The 14883-nt window shown below is 44.2% G+C and overlaps 1 protein-coding gene across 1 annotated transcript in view; it reads right to left on the minus strand.

Moving 5' to 3' along the window:
* Positions 1 to 680: 680 nt before the first annotated feature.
* Positions 681 to 14883, minus strand: part of LOC144493964 (uncharacterized) — a 51159-nt gene continuing 36956 nt past the window's right edge. The window contains exons 6-10 of the mRNA XM_078213540.1: positions 13426 to 13561; positions 10340 to 10517; positions 10103 to 10195; positions 3319 to 3553; positions 681 to 1438 (exon numbers count right to left, since the gene is read on the minus strand). Coding sequence (XP_078069666.1) covers positions 681 to 1438; positions 3319 to 3553; positions 10103 to 10195; positions 10340 to 10517; positions 13426 to 13561 — 1400 coding nt within the window. The remainder of the gene's footprint in view (positions 1439 to 3318; positions 3554 to 10102; positions 10196 to 10339; positions 10518 to 13425; positions 13562 to 14883) is intronic.

Raw genomic sequence — 14883 nt, forward strand, 5'->3', positions numbered from 1 at the left:
TGCTGCTCAATTATTAATAAGATTACACAGTCCAGTGGTAAGAAAACACACAGCTCTTTCCCTACAAAACATGTTGATCATGGGCAGTAAGACAGCACATACATTCTGCCGTGGCACTTCATTGTGGCTGTGTCAAAATTCTGCAACTCATTACTTAACCGCAGTGCGGAACCACATTCAACACATAACATGTGTCTGTTCAAGAAGGTCCACCACCACTGTGTTAAGGGCAGGTTAGGAAGGCTAATAAATTCTTTACCAGAGATGATGACATCCCAAGAATAAATAAGAAAAAGATCCAAAATATATTTGATGGGTGTGCGAAGGTAAAGAGGATGAAGGGATATGGAAACGGTTCAATTAAATATGATCAGGACCACAGGGAGTGCAAATGCCAGTAAGGACTGGTTGGGCAAATGGCTGATTTGCACATTGCAACGTTTCTGTTATATGAATATCAGAAGCTATTTATTTATCAGTCCACTGGACAGGCCATCTATTCACGTTTGTGATCTTTTGTTAGTTTTTATGAACCTTCTATACAAAACTGGGGAAGATTTGCCCTGTTTGATATTATTGGGAATACACAGAAAGAACACATTTAAGGTTTCACTACAAATAGCCAGCAATCAGAACCTTCCGGCAGATACCTATCCACCGATCCTCATGTGTTACGTTATTTACACAAAGTCTAGCCTTAGTATTTCACCCTTTTTGTCAGACTTTGACTGAAATGCTGGTGACAACACTGGTAGGTTTAAATCTGTTGGTTTCTGAGATGCCCTGAGCTGAATGCAGTCCCTTCGGAATATGTTGCTGGTGAGAGAAACTTGTGTTTTCTCCTTGGACTGACGCAAGCTCTTGACTATCAAAGTCTGCTGACGAGATGGTGGTAAAAGGGTATGTCTCCCACCATTGACCAAAAAGGGTGATGACCCATTTGTTCCATGGCAAGGTGTCCTTACCCAGTTGGTCTTTTTACCGAGGTTATCTTTGAAAACACTTTGCTTGAGTTTTGGCAGCGGAGAAAGCTGAGGTGTGTCAATTACCACAAAATTGCGTCCATCTTTCTCCTGAAACCTCCAATTTGCCGCTGCTGATTGGTCTTCCATAGCTTGGAGAAGATCTTTAAATTTAGTTTCATGATGGGCTGCTGGGTTTTTGTAGTAATGCGCTTTGCTCTCCAGCGAAGATCTGGGTGTTCTTTTACCAAGACTGCCTGTTGTTGATTTAAAATTCCCTTCAATCTCCAGTTGACTTATAGGTTGTAAACGGCCATCCTGTTTTTGCTCTTGATGACCTTGTTTTTTAGTGCTAGCTGTCCCGTGGGTGACATCTAATTTACCTTGAAATTCTGAAATTGCTTGGTCAGATGTCCCTCTAGATGAAGACTTGGGAGGTCCCAGGTGCACCAGTTCCCTATTGGCAAATTTAGAAACTGCAAATGATACAGAATTATTTTCATGTTGCATTAACAGTTAACTAAACCAATTGATAGAATTTAACTTTCAGCTCAATAAAATGGCTTGTTGTGCACACAGAATTTACCATTGAAGATTTGAAATAACTAAACTGTTTCTGGGAATGAAACAGTATCATATTATCCTTGTTCCAGACTCATGACTTGTTGATAACTGATAACAAGTGACATAAAACAGAGATAATATTTACTTGCCTTCGCAAAATTACTAATCATTACTCGCATTAATTTAACAAAGTAAATCACATAGATCCTTAATAGCAGCCTTTAAAATTCCAAAATGCAAATATCTAAAATATACTTGATTGCAATCAAGGTTATCAATGATTTAAAAAGTACTCATGATTAATCTCTTGTTTGAAGATCGTAACCTTAGTTAATCTTAAATATAATTTGATATTTAATTGGGGCAATTATATCCATCTCAATCAAATTTCTTTTATTACTGTCATTAATACTCATTAGTGGACTGTGCCAACTGAATTGTAAATTGTGCTTCTCTGATTCTGGTACTGGGAAAAATCGAGGTGGCTTCCAACAGCTTCCCCACAGCAATTTAACGCTGGGAGCAGCATTATTTGCTTTAAGAAGGGCTTTATGCCCCATCGCGGGAAGTGGTCCTGTCTTAGAGAGCTGCGAGTCCATCGGGTGGCAATAATGTGACAGACCCAGCAGTGCAAATGGAAGAACTGGTCCTGGCTGGGACTACAGACATTCCCACCATGCCAAGGAGCCTAGCTATGACCAATGTAGGGGCTCTTGGCAAGTGAGTTGGGAGTGGAGTGAAGGTGGTAGGGGGTCAGTTTAGGAGATTGGCAGGGGAAGGGTCAATTATCTTTAGGAGTGTGCCTTTCTAAGGGGATGCACTAAGGAGGACCCTCCCTGCCCATGTGTGATACCAAGCTACACAACTAAAGCTGGCGGGCTTCCCATATTTTATGGGTCTCCTCCTGTTGCACGTAAAATAATGACGCCATGGGATGAGCCCCTTAAATGGCCTTAATAAGTGGAAAGGGGACCCAGTAGCTCCCCAACCCTTGTCAAATTTCAGACAGGTTGGGTGTGGGACTGTAGGCTTCAGGAAGGCCTCCTGCTGGATTTTATGTGTCTCTTGGTTTCAAACCTGCCTGCAGTAGAGTATAAATTCCAGTCTATCATATATATAAAACACAGCTGCTTCTATGATTACTTTGCATTCTGTGTATCACATAACACATACAGTACTACACTTTTGCTTCATAGTATACAATAAATTGTGGAAATGTAAATATCCAGTTCATTAGATCAGTCTCACTCAGTGTGATAACACGAGGTGACTTGGTGTGGCAGATATAAAACAATAAAGTTTAATCAACAAGAAGAGACCATTTACAACAAAAGAATTTGCAACGCATCAACACAGGTCTGCTCCTGACAACTCCCCAACGCGCTCTGCCGACTTCCAGCCCTGGGGATGCGTGCCCTTGCTCCCAATTGGCTGAGGTTCGCACGCTCGCACTCCATTGGTCTTGGCCTGGTCACATGGTCACACGGCCCGAAAAGGATCGCCTCTTAAACGGGCCATGTGACCACGCTTAGCGAAACCCAATTTTAAATTCACTGACAGATCATTCATGCCTGCGAAAAAAGCCATTCTGAAGATATGCTCCCACTGATTGCGTCTTACTAACTTGTATAATCAGTAATTAACTTAAATAACCAAGTCAGTTAGCTCTTGTTCAATATTCAACTATAATTGGTTTTGGTTAAGTGAATCTCCTCAAACTCAAATGTTATTAAAACTTCCACCTCCTTTGACATCAAAACAGTGCTCATTATAAACAAAATTCCATTTGTACCTTCTGGGAAGCAGTAATCCTGATTTTCCAGAGAAATTGCAATCTCTTCTTCCTTAATAACTTCTTTCATTGCAGGCGTGCATGTTTGCGGCTGGTCACTTGACTCTGAGTTCCTGCCATTCTCCTGATGTACCTGTTCAGCAGTTGTTTTACTGCCATGTGATGCTGATGGGAAATTTTGGTCTGGAGTTCTTGCTTCTGTCTGTTTGCTTTGCTTTACTATTGCATTTTCTCTCTGTGATTAAAAAAACCCCATAGAATCAAAGAACCTCTGCAGTGCAGAAGGGGGCCAGTTAGCCCTGTTGGACAAGGTAGGGGGCACCTCTTTTGGGGGGCCCCACTAGATACACTACCCCACATCAGGTCATCAACCCCTTTAACCGTCACCCCAGCTTCTTGAACCTGCCCGCCCCCCACCCCCTCACCCTGCACCACCACCCTCACCAAGATCCATGACCCTGGATTTATCTAGACTCCTTGGCAGATTAGGCCTATAGTCCTAAGGAGTGGCCACTATGCCTGGTTGGCACTGCCAGGATTACGGAGCTGCCAACCACCTGATTGGCTGGCAGTTCCCTATGGTAGGACTTCCTCCCAAGAGAAGGGCATTAGTCTCATCTCAAACAAATTACTGCTGCTTGCAGCATTAAATCGCTGTTGGGCAGCCATTGGAATTGTGGGCACCTGCGCGCGCAACTCCCTCCTGGCTGCCATTTTAGCTGGTGGGGGGAGAGGGAGGGGGAAAGGGGAGGGCACTATGGTGAGATTCAGCCCCTCACATTAAGAGATGTCTTCACTTCTTAAATAGACAGTGGGACTCACCAGAAATTCCCCACCCACAATACTGAATGGGCTCCCACGCGACATTGGGACGATGTGGACAGTCTGTTAATGAAATATAAATGAGACCCGGACATCAAAATGGTGATGACATTGAGTACTGGGTAATTGCACCACCTACTGCTCTCTTGAAAATTGACCCTCACATGTCAGCAAACTCCTTTCCAGGCTCAAAAGTCAAACGTTTCTCCAGTCTTTCTAAATGTTCTGATCCTGTGAATTGAGATTGGCTTTGTGACTCTTTGCTGCACTGTCTCCTGTGTTTGAATACCTTGTTGCTCGGCGACCAGAATTGGCTGCCATATTTGAGGTCCAAACAGAGCGCAACGCACTTTGGTTATTACTGTCTCCTGATGCAATGGCGATGCCGTTTAACATCCGACTCACTGCAATAATTGTTCGTAGTTGGATATATTTAGTGTTCAATCTACTAATCTTCATCAATCTCTCTCAGGTTCATCTTTAATTATAAATACCATTCATCGGAACACAGGATCTGGAGTAGGCCATTCAACCCCTCAAGCTTGATTTGACATTCAACTCAATCGTGGTTGATTATTAAATCCAATCATACAGTATGAGTCATCCATTTTTCTTTCACTGGTGCAGCTCCTTTCACTCATCTGCATCTGCCGTTATTCTTCCCGTTATAGATATTTTTTCCAACTCATTCTTTTCTTGTTCTCCCTTTAATTCCACTGGCTCATCTAGTTTGGGATCATCTGAAAATGTGACCACTTTGCGCTGAGTATCTGAATTCCCTGTCATCAAAAGCATCAATGCTCCCAGTACTGTGTGATATGGTGCCCCACTCAGTGCTTTGCCCCACTCCATCAGAGGGTTGCCTGAAATCACCATGATGTGGAGATGCCGGCGTTGGACTGGGGTAAACACAGTAAGAAGTCTAACAACACCAGGTTAAAGTCCAACAGGTTTATTTGGTAGCAAAAGCCACTAGCTTGGAGATCTCTGGGTAAGCGTTCTCCAAGGCGGCCTTCACGACACACGACAGCGCAGAGTCGCTGAGCAGAGACTGAAAGCCAGGTTCCGCACACATGAGGACGGCCTCAACCGTGATATTGGGTTCATGTCACACTATCTGTAACCCCCACAACTTGCCTGGATGTGCAAAATCTCACTAGCTGTCCTGTCTGGCGACAATACACATCTCTTTAACCTGTGCTTAATGCTGCCTCCACTCACATTGTCTGTACCTTTAAGACTTGATTAGCTGTAAAGACTCACATTCCAATCATTATTCATGTAAATTGAGTTTGTGTCTTTGTGCCCTGTTTGTGATCAGAACTCCCACCCACCTGACAAAGGAACAGCCTGTTCCGAAAGCTAGTGGCTTTTGCTACCAAATAAACCTGTTGGACTTTAACCTGGTGTTGTTAGACTTCTTACTGAAATCACCATGCCAAGATTGATCTTCAGGTTTCCAAGGGCTAGAAGGGGCAGTCCAGCCACAAGAACCCCATCTGGAAGGAGAGACATGAAGTCAAGCCCTTGCCCCCAGCCTAAGCCCGCCAACCCCCAGGTCCCTTGGGGGACACTCCCAATGCAGCCTGGCAGCAACAGAGGGACTTTGGGCACTTACCTCCAACGTGTCAGAGCAGGGTGCCAATGCCAGGGTGCCAGGGGGCAGTGATAAGAAGCAGAACCTGGAGGGAGTGGGGATTGGGGAGGAGTTGGGGGAGTTCCTGAGAGCGCAGGGCCTGAGGGGACCCCATTAAGGATATTTGCAGGGGATTGGGTTGAGAGTGCTAGATTAAATTGAAGATTGACTGACTGAGAGAAAGCAGAAGGTCGGGACTTGATGGTTTGCGTTCCAAGGAGAGGCTGGATAGACTAGGACATTTTTCCCTGGAGCATAGAAGGTTGAGGGGTGATCTTATAAAGGTCTATAAAATAATAAGGGCCATAGATTAGGTAGATAGTCAACATCTTTTCCCAATGGTAGGGGAGTCTAAAACTAGAGGGCATAGGTTTAAGGTGAGAGGGGAGAGATACAAAAGGGTCCAGGGGGCAATTTTTTCATACAGAGAATTGTGAGTGTCTGGAACGAGTTGCCAGAGGTAGTAGTAGAGGCGGGTATAATTTTGTCTTTTAAAAAGTATTTAGACAGTTAAATTGTTAAGATTGGTATAGTGGGATATGGGCCAGACGGGGGCAATTGGGACTACTTAATGGTAAAAATTGGGCGGCATGGACAAGTTGGGCCGAAGGGTCTGTTTCCATGCTGTAAACCTCTATGACTCTATGAATGAGTTCTTTTCTGGCTGGCGAAATGTAACCAGTGGGATGCTGCAGGGGTCAGTCCTCGGACCTCAAGTGTTTACAATCTATATAAATGATCTGCATGCAGGGACAGAGTGTAACATAGCAAAATTTGTAGATTATATGAAAATAGGTGGGAGACCAGGCAGTGAAGAGGAGGTAAAGATTTTACACATGGACAGAGATAGGCTCGGAGAATGGGCCAAAACTTGGCCGATGGAGTTTAATGTGGAAAAGTGTGAAGTTATCCATTTTGGCAGAAAAAATGGAAAGGCAAATTATTATCTAAATGGAAAGCAGATTCAAACTGCATCTGGGCAGAGGGATCTGGGTGTCTTTGTTTATGAATCGCAGAAAGTCGGTTTGCAGATGCAGCATGTAATAAAAAATGCATTTATTTCAAAAGACTGGAGTATAAAAGTAGAGAGGTGTTGTTGCAATTGTATAGAGTATTGGTGAGACCACATCTGGAGTATTGTGTCCAGTTCTGGTCTCCTTATTTGAGGAAGGATGTGGTGGCAGTTCAGAGGAGGTTCACCAGATTGATTCTGGGTATTACAATGTTGATGAATGAGGACAGATTAAACAGTTTGGGCTTATACTTGCTGGGGTTTAGAAGGATGAGGCGGGATCTGATTGAGGTATATAAAATACTGAAAGGGATTGATAAGATAAACCAAATGTTTCCCCTTGTGGGGCAATCTAGAACAAGAGGTATAGGTTGAGAGGCGGTAGATTTAAAGCTAAGACGAGGAGGAACTACTTCTCGCAGAGGGTGGTGAATTTGTGGAACTCGCTGCCCCATAGCGCGGTGGAATCTGAATTATTGAATGTTTTCAAGAAGGAAATAGACGTATTTCTGATAAAATATGGGTTAAAGGGACATGGGGAACAGGTGGGGAGGTGGATTTGAGACCAGGGAGAGATCAGCCATGATCTGATTGAATGGCAGAGCAGGCACAAAGGGCTGAATTTGCCCACTTCTGCTCCTAATTCCAATGTTTCTGTGTTCCACAGGTTATAGCCCAAGCTATGAGCTATCTCCATGCTTGATTCTATACATGAGACGTGATTAGTAAGTTTGCAGATGACACCAAGATTGGTGGCATAATGGACAGTGAAGAAGGTTATCTCAGATTGCAACAGGATCTTGATCAATTGGGCCAGTGGTCTGACGAATGGCAGATGGAGTTTAATTTAGATAAATGTGAGGTGATGCATTTTGGTAGATTTGAACCAGGGCAGGACTTATTCAGTTAATGGTAGGGCATTGGGGAGAGTTACAGAACAAAGAGATCTAGGGGTACAGGTTCATAGCTCCTTGAAAGTGAAGTCACAGGTGGACAGAGTGGTGAAGAAGGCATTCAGCATGCTTGATTTCATCGGTCAGAATATTGAATACAGGAGTTGAGACATCTTGTTGAACTTGTACAAGACATTGGTAAGGCCACACTTGGAATACTGTGTGCAATTCTGGTCACCCTATTATAGAAAGGATATTATTAAACTAGAAAGAATGCAGAAAAGATTTACTAGGATGCTACCGAGACTTGATGGTTTGAGTTATAAGGAGAGGCTGGATAGACTGGGACTTTTTTCTCAAGTGTAGAAGGCTGAGGGGTGATCTTATAGAGGTCTATAAAATAATGAGGTGCATAGATAAGCTAGATAATCAATACCTTTTCCCAACTGTAGGGGAGTCTAAAACTAGAGGGCATAGGTTTAAGGTGAGAGGGGAGAGATACAAAAGTGTCCAGAGGGGCAATTCTTTCACACAGAGGGTGGTGAGTGTCTGGAACAAGCTGCCAGAGGTAGTAGTAGAGGTAGGTACAATTTTATCTTTTAAAAAGCATTTAGACAGTTACATGGATATGATGGGTAGAGAGGGATATGGGCCAAATGCGGGCAATTGGGATTAGTTTAGGGGTTTAAAAAAAAGGGCGGCATGGACAAGTTGGGCCGAAGGGCCTGTTTCCATGCTGTAAACCTCTATGACTCTATGGTTCTGTCCAGTCGACAACTGACTCTAGTCACAGGCCATATGTCTCTTTATATCACACTGTGGACCGTACTATTTCCCAGTCCCAAATGAACTCTTGCTATGCCAGACACCCTTATGCTACATCATTGACTTTATAGGCACTAACATTGGAGATTCTTGCCTCAAGTTATGTAAAGACTCGAAAACAGAATGAATTAATTCTCAGTGAGTACTCGCCCACAGCACCAAAGAACCCATAATTCAAAATTACTTAAAGTTTTTTTATTAGTGTCACAAGTAGGCTTACATTAACACTGAAATGAAGTTACTGTGAAAATCTCCAAGTCGCCACAATCCGATGCCTGTTCCGGTACACTAGGGGAGAATTTAGCATGGCCAATGCACCTAACCAGCACATCTTTCGGACTGTGGGAGGAAACCAGTGCACCCGGAGGAAACCCACGCAGACACGGAATGAATGTGCAGATTCCACACACACAGTGACCCAAGCTGGGAATTGAACCCAGGTCCCTGGTGCTGTGAGGCAGCAGCGCTAACCACTGTGCCACCGTGCCACCAGTTCATTGGCTGGTTCATTCCAATAGGAAGATCAATGTTGCATCAGCAGTGATTCCTTTCACAGATCACAGCTCAGGAAAATTCAGAGTTCTTCCTAACAAGTGCAACTTTGATCCTTATTGCCTGCTTCTGCAGGGTAGGTGGACAGTTCAAATTGCTGTGGCTACCTACCTATAGCAGAGATGCTATGCTTTGATGGATCTTGCCTTTAATCTGCTCAACTGAACCAGGATACCTGCCCAAAGCTGGTGAGCTACTTTTTACATTGGTAGTTTGTGTCCCAATGGGATGTGACAGCAGTTTTAATTTGGTAACCTCTCAGGGGACTGCAGTGAGTCCCACCAGATCCACCCAGTTACTCAAGGATTTGGCCCAGAAGAGACCCAAACAACTCCTGTTTTTTAAACTGTCCTTGGTGGGCCAGAAAATTGCTCACACCCATTCCTGGTCATACGGACCTTGCAGATTATACCTGCAGCTTATCTTGCCCTCTACCTGGTCTTGATGGACAGCTCCCAGATCAAGCAATTTTCTCTCCCTTTTTATCCATTCATAGAATGTGGGCCAGCATGTATTGCCCATCCCTAACTTCTCTTGAATTGAGTGGCTTGCTAGGCCAATTCAGAGGGTAGTAAGAGTCAACCACTTGCTGTGGGTCTGGAGTCACATGTAGGCCAGACCAGGTAAGGATGGCAGATTTCTTTCCCTAAAGGACATTAGTGAACCCGATGGGTTTTTACGACAATTGACGATGGTTCCATGGTCATCATTAGACTTTTAATTCCAGATTTTTCATTGAATTCAAATTTCATCATCTGCCATGGTGGGATTCCAACCTGGCTCCACAGGGGATTATCCTACCACTGAGTTCACTTCCCATTGACATACCGGCCTGAGTGTGTGGTGGGATTTAAAGGAGGCCCTGGTGATAAAACACCACGAGACTCATTTCTAACCCTTATTGCCACTGACCCATCCCTGCTTGGTGCTCACACCGAGTGGCTGTGGTAAGTCAGTATAATCCCCCCCCAGAACAAGCATTCCTCCACCACAACAAGCAGAAAAGGCCCCTGTAAAAAGAAGAAGTGGCTAACATCAATGTACCTGTTGAGTTGGCCTTTTGTTAGGGATGTTGTTTTCTGTCTGATCAATCCATAGATTTTTAAATGATAAATTCCACTCTCTCGATTCATTTTTCTATGCAACAAACCAAAGAACAAAAGAAAGTGAGTAATAAATTACAACCAGACTGGAATAAACAAACACAGTTTAACAATAAAAGAAGAACAGATCAAAATGTTGGAAAGAACTCCAAAATGCAGATGAACCAATACTTTGTACCTTCTTGTTTTTTATTCCTTTTTGGTAGCGTGCCAATTTTTTCAGTAACAAATAATAAGTTGCCATGCTGGGGGACGGCCTGTTATTGATCAGCGTGTTAATAATCTCTGTAAGCCCAAACCCAGTTTTCTCTGTCATAAAGTTTAAAACCACTGAGTTCAGTTCATCAGAACGAAGCCTGTAAAATAAAGATATTATTACACAGGTTAGTACCACAATGTTATTAAATGTCAGTTTTATATATTAAAGACTGTGGCTGTGATTCTCACATCCTGTTGTGCTAATTGTTTAGCAAAGCAGGCTGGGAAATTCTCAAGTCAACACAGTAAGAGTTTTAACAACGCCAGGTTAAAGTCCAACAGGTTTATTTGTTAGCAAAAGCCACACAAGCCTTCGGAGCCTTAAGCCCTTTCTTCAGGTGAGTGGGAATTCTGTTCACAAACAGGGCATATAAAGACACAAACTCAATTTACATGAATAATGATTGGAATGCGAATACTTACAGCTAATCAAGTCTTTAAGATACAAACAATGTGAGTGGAGAGAGCATCAAGACAGGCTAAAGAGATGTGACAATACACATCTCTTTAGCTTGTCTTGATGCTCTCTCCACTCACATTGTTTGTATCTTAAAGACTTGATTAGCTGTAAGTATTCACATTGCAACCATTATTCATGTAAATTGAGTTTGTGTCTTTATATGCCCTGTTTGTGAACAGAATTCCCACTCACCTGAAGAAGGGGCTTAAGGCTCCGAAAGCTTGTGTGGCTTTTGCTACCAAATAAACCTGTTGGACTTTAACCTGGTGTTGTTAAACTTCTTACTGCGTTTACCCCAGTCCAATGCCGGCATCTCCACATCATTGGAATCCTGGCAGTGCCAGTGTGTGTCCTCTGGCACTGCCCAAGGGGCAAAGTGCTAATGCTCAGGGGGCACCTTGGCACTGTCCATCAGGCATGGGGCAGTACCAAGTGGGTGGGGCAAATGGGGGGTCTAGAGGGCGGGGTCTGATGGTGCAGGGCCTAGTGGGTAATCGGTGGGAATGGGGGGGTCCCACTGCCACTCTGCATGAGGATTGCTGGGGGAAACAGGGAGGCCAGAAAAGGTGGGGTCATGGGTTGTGAGGAGGTTGCGGTCAGCTTGCTGGAGGGGGGGCGGGGGGGGGGGGGGGGGGGTCTGCACTGGGGGAGGGTAAGGACTGTTTACTGTCTGGGGGGTGAAATCGGTCAGGTCGGGTGGGGTCAGGGCTGGGCCCGGGAATGGTCAGGGGGTCAGCGGTGCGGTGGTTGCCGGGCTGGCCAGCGATCTCGGCACTGACAGATCAGCACATGCGCAGTGGCCCGCTCAGCGCCCTGATTTCAGCCTCTCCAGCGGGAATAGGCCCCACCCCCTGAAATGTAATGATATTCACGTGGGTGGCCTCTGCAGTGCACAGAGTGTGAGATTCTTCTCTGAACTCCCACTGAAAAGATCAGCGCGAATTACTCCAGTTTCCATGCAAATTCGACACTTAGAATTTTTTTGGGAGAATTCCACCCTGCATTATAAGTAACAGAAAACCACATGATTTTACACATTCTCCCGGGTTTCCTCCGGGTTCTCTGGTTTTCTCCCATAGTCCAAAAGACGTGCTGGTTAGGTGCGTTGGCCATGCTAAATTCTCCCTCAGTGTATCCGAACAGGCGCCGGAGTGTGGCGACTCGGGGATTTTCACAGTAACGTCATTACAGTGTTAATGTAAGCCTAATTGTGATATTAATAAATAAACTTAAACTTAAAAATTAAACTTATTTCTACTTGTACTGCTGCAGGTTAAGTAATAATAAATGCTGAAAGTACTTTTCTTTCCAATCTTGTAACAGTTTTGATTTATTTCTCTGTCATTAGCTGATGTACAATCTGAAATAAAGCAATTAACAATAGTGCCTGAGAAAGATTGAAATGCAGAAATTGGAAACTTATAACAGATGTTATGTAGAGTCAAAATAAGTTTATTTATTGGTGTCACATGTAGACTTACATTAAGAGCACAATGAGGTTACCATAAAAATCCCCTGGTCGCCACACTCCAGCGCCTGTTCGGGTACACTGAGGGAGAATTTGGCATGGCCAATGAACCGAACCAGCACATTTTTGGACTATGGGAGAAAACCCACGCAGAGAACGTGCAGATTCTGCACAGACAATGACCCAAGTCGGGAATCAAACCCGTGTCCCTGGCGCTGTGAGGCAGCAGTGCTAATCACTGTGCCACCACGCCGCCCTAGATGTCAAAAAACAACACCTTAAGGACAGAAGTGTTGGAGTTTGTATGTGGCGGGTCAATTCCTGGCAGCCAGAAAGGTTTAAAGTGTTTTAAGAAGATTTTCTAAAGTTTCCTCATTTAAAATATATTTTAAGATATTTAGGCTCTTTTGTTAAAACAGAAAGTGCAGGAAATACTCAGCGGGTCTGTGGAGACACAAAGTTGTGTTTCAAGTCAATGACCTTTCATCAGAACTGGGAACAATTAGGGATGCAAATAAGATTTGAGAAGGAGGTAAACGGGGGAAGGGCGAAGGAAGTCTTTGATGGGATAGAAGACTGGAGACATTTCTCCTGTCTACTACCCCATTATAGACCTGTCTTTGTCCTTCCCACATTTGGATAAGTTAAACTTTTATACAATTGATCTTATTATCATAGAATCATTGAATCCTACAGTGCAAAAGGAGGCCATTCGGCCCATCGAGTCTGCACCGACCACAAGCCAGGCCCTACCCTATAACCCTATGCATTTACTTGTGCTATTATGTTGCATTGCTTCAATATTAAAATATAATATTCCATGGAACTTACATTAAAGTGTCTGAAAAGGCTTGAGGAAGTTAGGGCAGTCAGTTAGTTTGGCCAACTCGTGTTTGATCTCTCACTGAATCTCCATGCATACATTTTGCTTAGTGCAATAATAGATTGGACTTGAGAACAATATCCATTTTGCAGCAAAATGACTTTTTCCAAATTGAGTTGAAACATACTGAAATATTGATTTGATCAAAATGATTGCGAGGTTTCAAAGGTTCCACGGTTTACTTTTCATAAATACCTGTTCTTGTAAACAACTGAATGCAGTGGTCTTCGAATGAACCCTTCATCTAACCATTTCTCGTCCATGGCTTCCCTGACAGTGGGCCGTTTGGTTGGGTCAGGCTCGAGCAAGGAAAGCATGAAGTGCACAGCTCCTGGGTGAAAAGCACAGCTGTATGAGCTACGTTCAAAGGGTAATTGACAAGAGTTGTGGCTGGGCCATGGCCTGTATTTTCACCAAGTCAGGTTGACTTGAAAGCCCTTGAAAGATGGCAGGCGAGTCCTGATTCCTGGATTCTCAACCCCATTTCCAGATTGTCTTATTTTCATGAGTTACTTTAAAGAGTGGGGGCTGGTTCCAGCCAAAAGCCCATATTTGACCAACCCGACCTGGTTGGCCCCATTGGGGAGATAGGCGTGCCCTCCTCCTCTGCAATTTTCATGGAGTTGGGCCAGGTTTTTAAAGATTTGTCGCGTATAATGCTTCAGAGGAGTCATGCAGACCTTAGTCTACATGTGGGGGACCTGTTAAAAAGTAAGTTTGAAAGTTTCCACTCATGCCTTCTATTCCAGGTTACACCCTCCTATCCATCTTTCATGACCTCTCATTTCCCCTTCTGCCAAGCTCTGCCTTTGCACCCAGGTCCCATCTCACCGCATGGCCTCCAAAACCAAACTCTGCCCTCTTACCGAGCCCCTTATGGCCCCTCATGCCCTCTATGCCAAACTATGACACGTCCTTTTTCATTGACCCAATGTACACCTTCTAGAACTAACGTCCCACCTGATCTTCCTTTGAGCATAACCAAAATAGCTTAGAACCAGTCGTTGGTGCTGTGTCCCTCTCTAGAAGTGTTTAAATTTGTGGTCAATTTGTACACAAGTGTCAGCTTGCACAATACTTTAATAGCATTCTGGCTTTCTGACTCCAGACTCATTCTAGTGTTGAGCTCCCAGGCTGACACGAGTGCCATATTGTTGGAGGTGTGGATGAAATTCACATTAAACATTAAAATTGTCTATCTTGTTAGGTTATAGTCATTCAGGCTCTTGACGCTCCTGACCCAAACAGAGGACCAACAGCTCTCGAGTCTTGGCAACTACTGGGAGAGGTGGATGCTGCTAAAATAGGGCAGGCACTGCGAAGACACTTCAACATGGCAGCCCTCAAAGGTGTGTATTCACATTAAAAGTTATGAGGCGGCAAGAGATTAGGCCGCTTAGAGCGGAGGGGAAACCCCTCCTGGTGCATCATTTGACTTGCAGGGATGGCCTTTCCTCCCCGCGTCACCTACCTTGTGTCAAGCAACCTCTGGCTCTGATGGCCTTCCCTGACCTGCCTCAGGAAGGCTGCCTCCATGATGATGGCAGCCTCTGTGTTTGGTGGTGTGGGGAAGGGGGTGTTTTGTCAATGGAATAATGCCAACAAGGCTTCTAATTCACCATAATTAGGGTGTAAGGATCTGAATTTCTTGCC

Source organism: Mustelus asterias, chromosome 5 (assembly GCF_964213995.1).
Source record: "Mustelus asterias chromosome 5, sMusAst1.hap1.1, whole genome shotgun sequence".
Taxonomy (NCBI): Eukaryota; Metazoa; Chordata; class Chondrichthyes; order Carcharhiniformes; family Triakidae; genus Mustelus; species Mustelus asterias.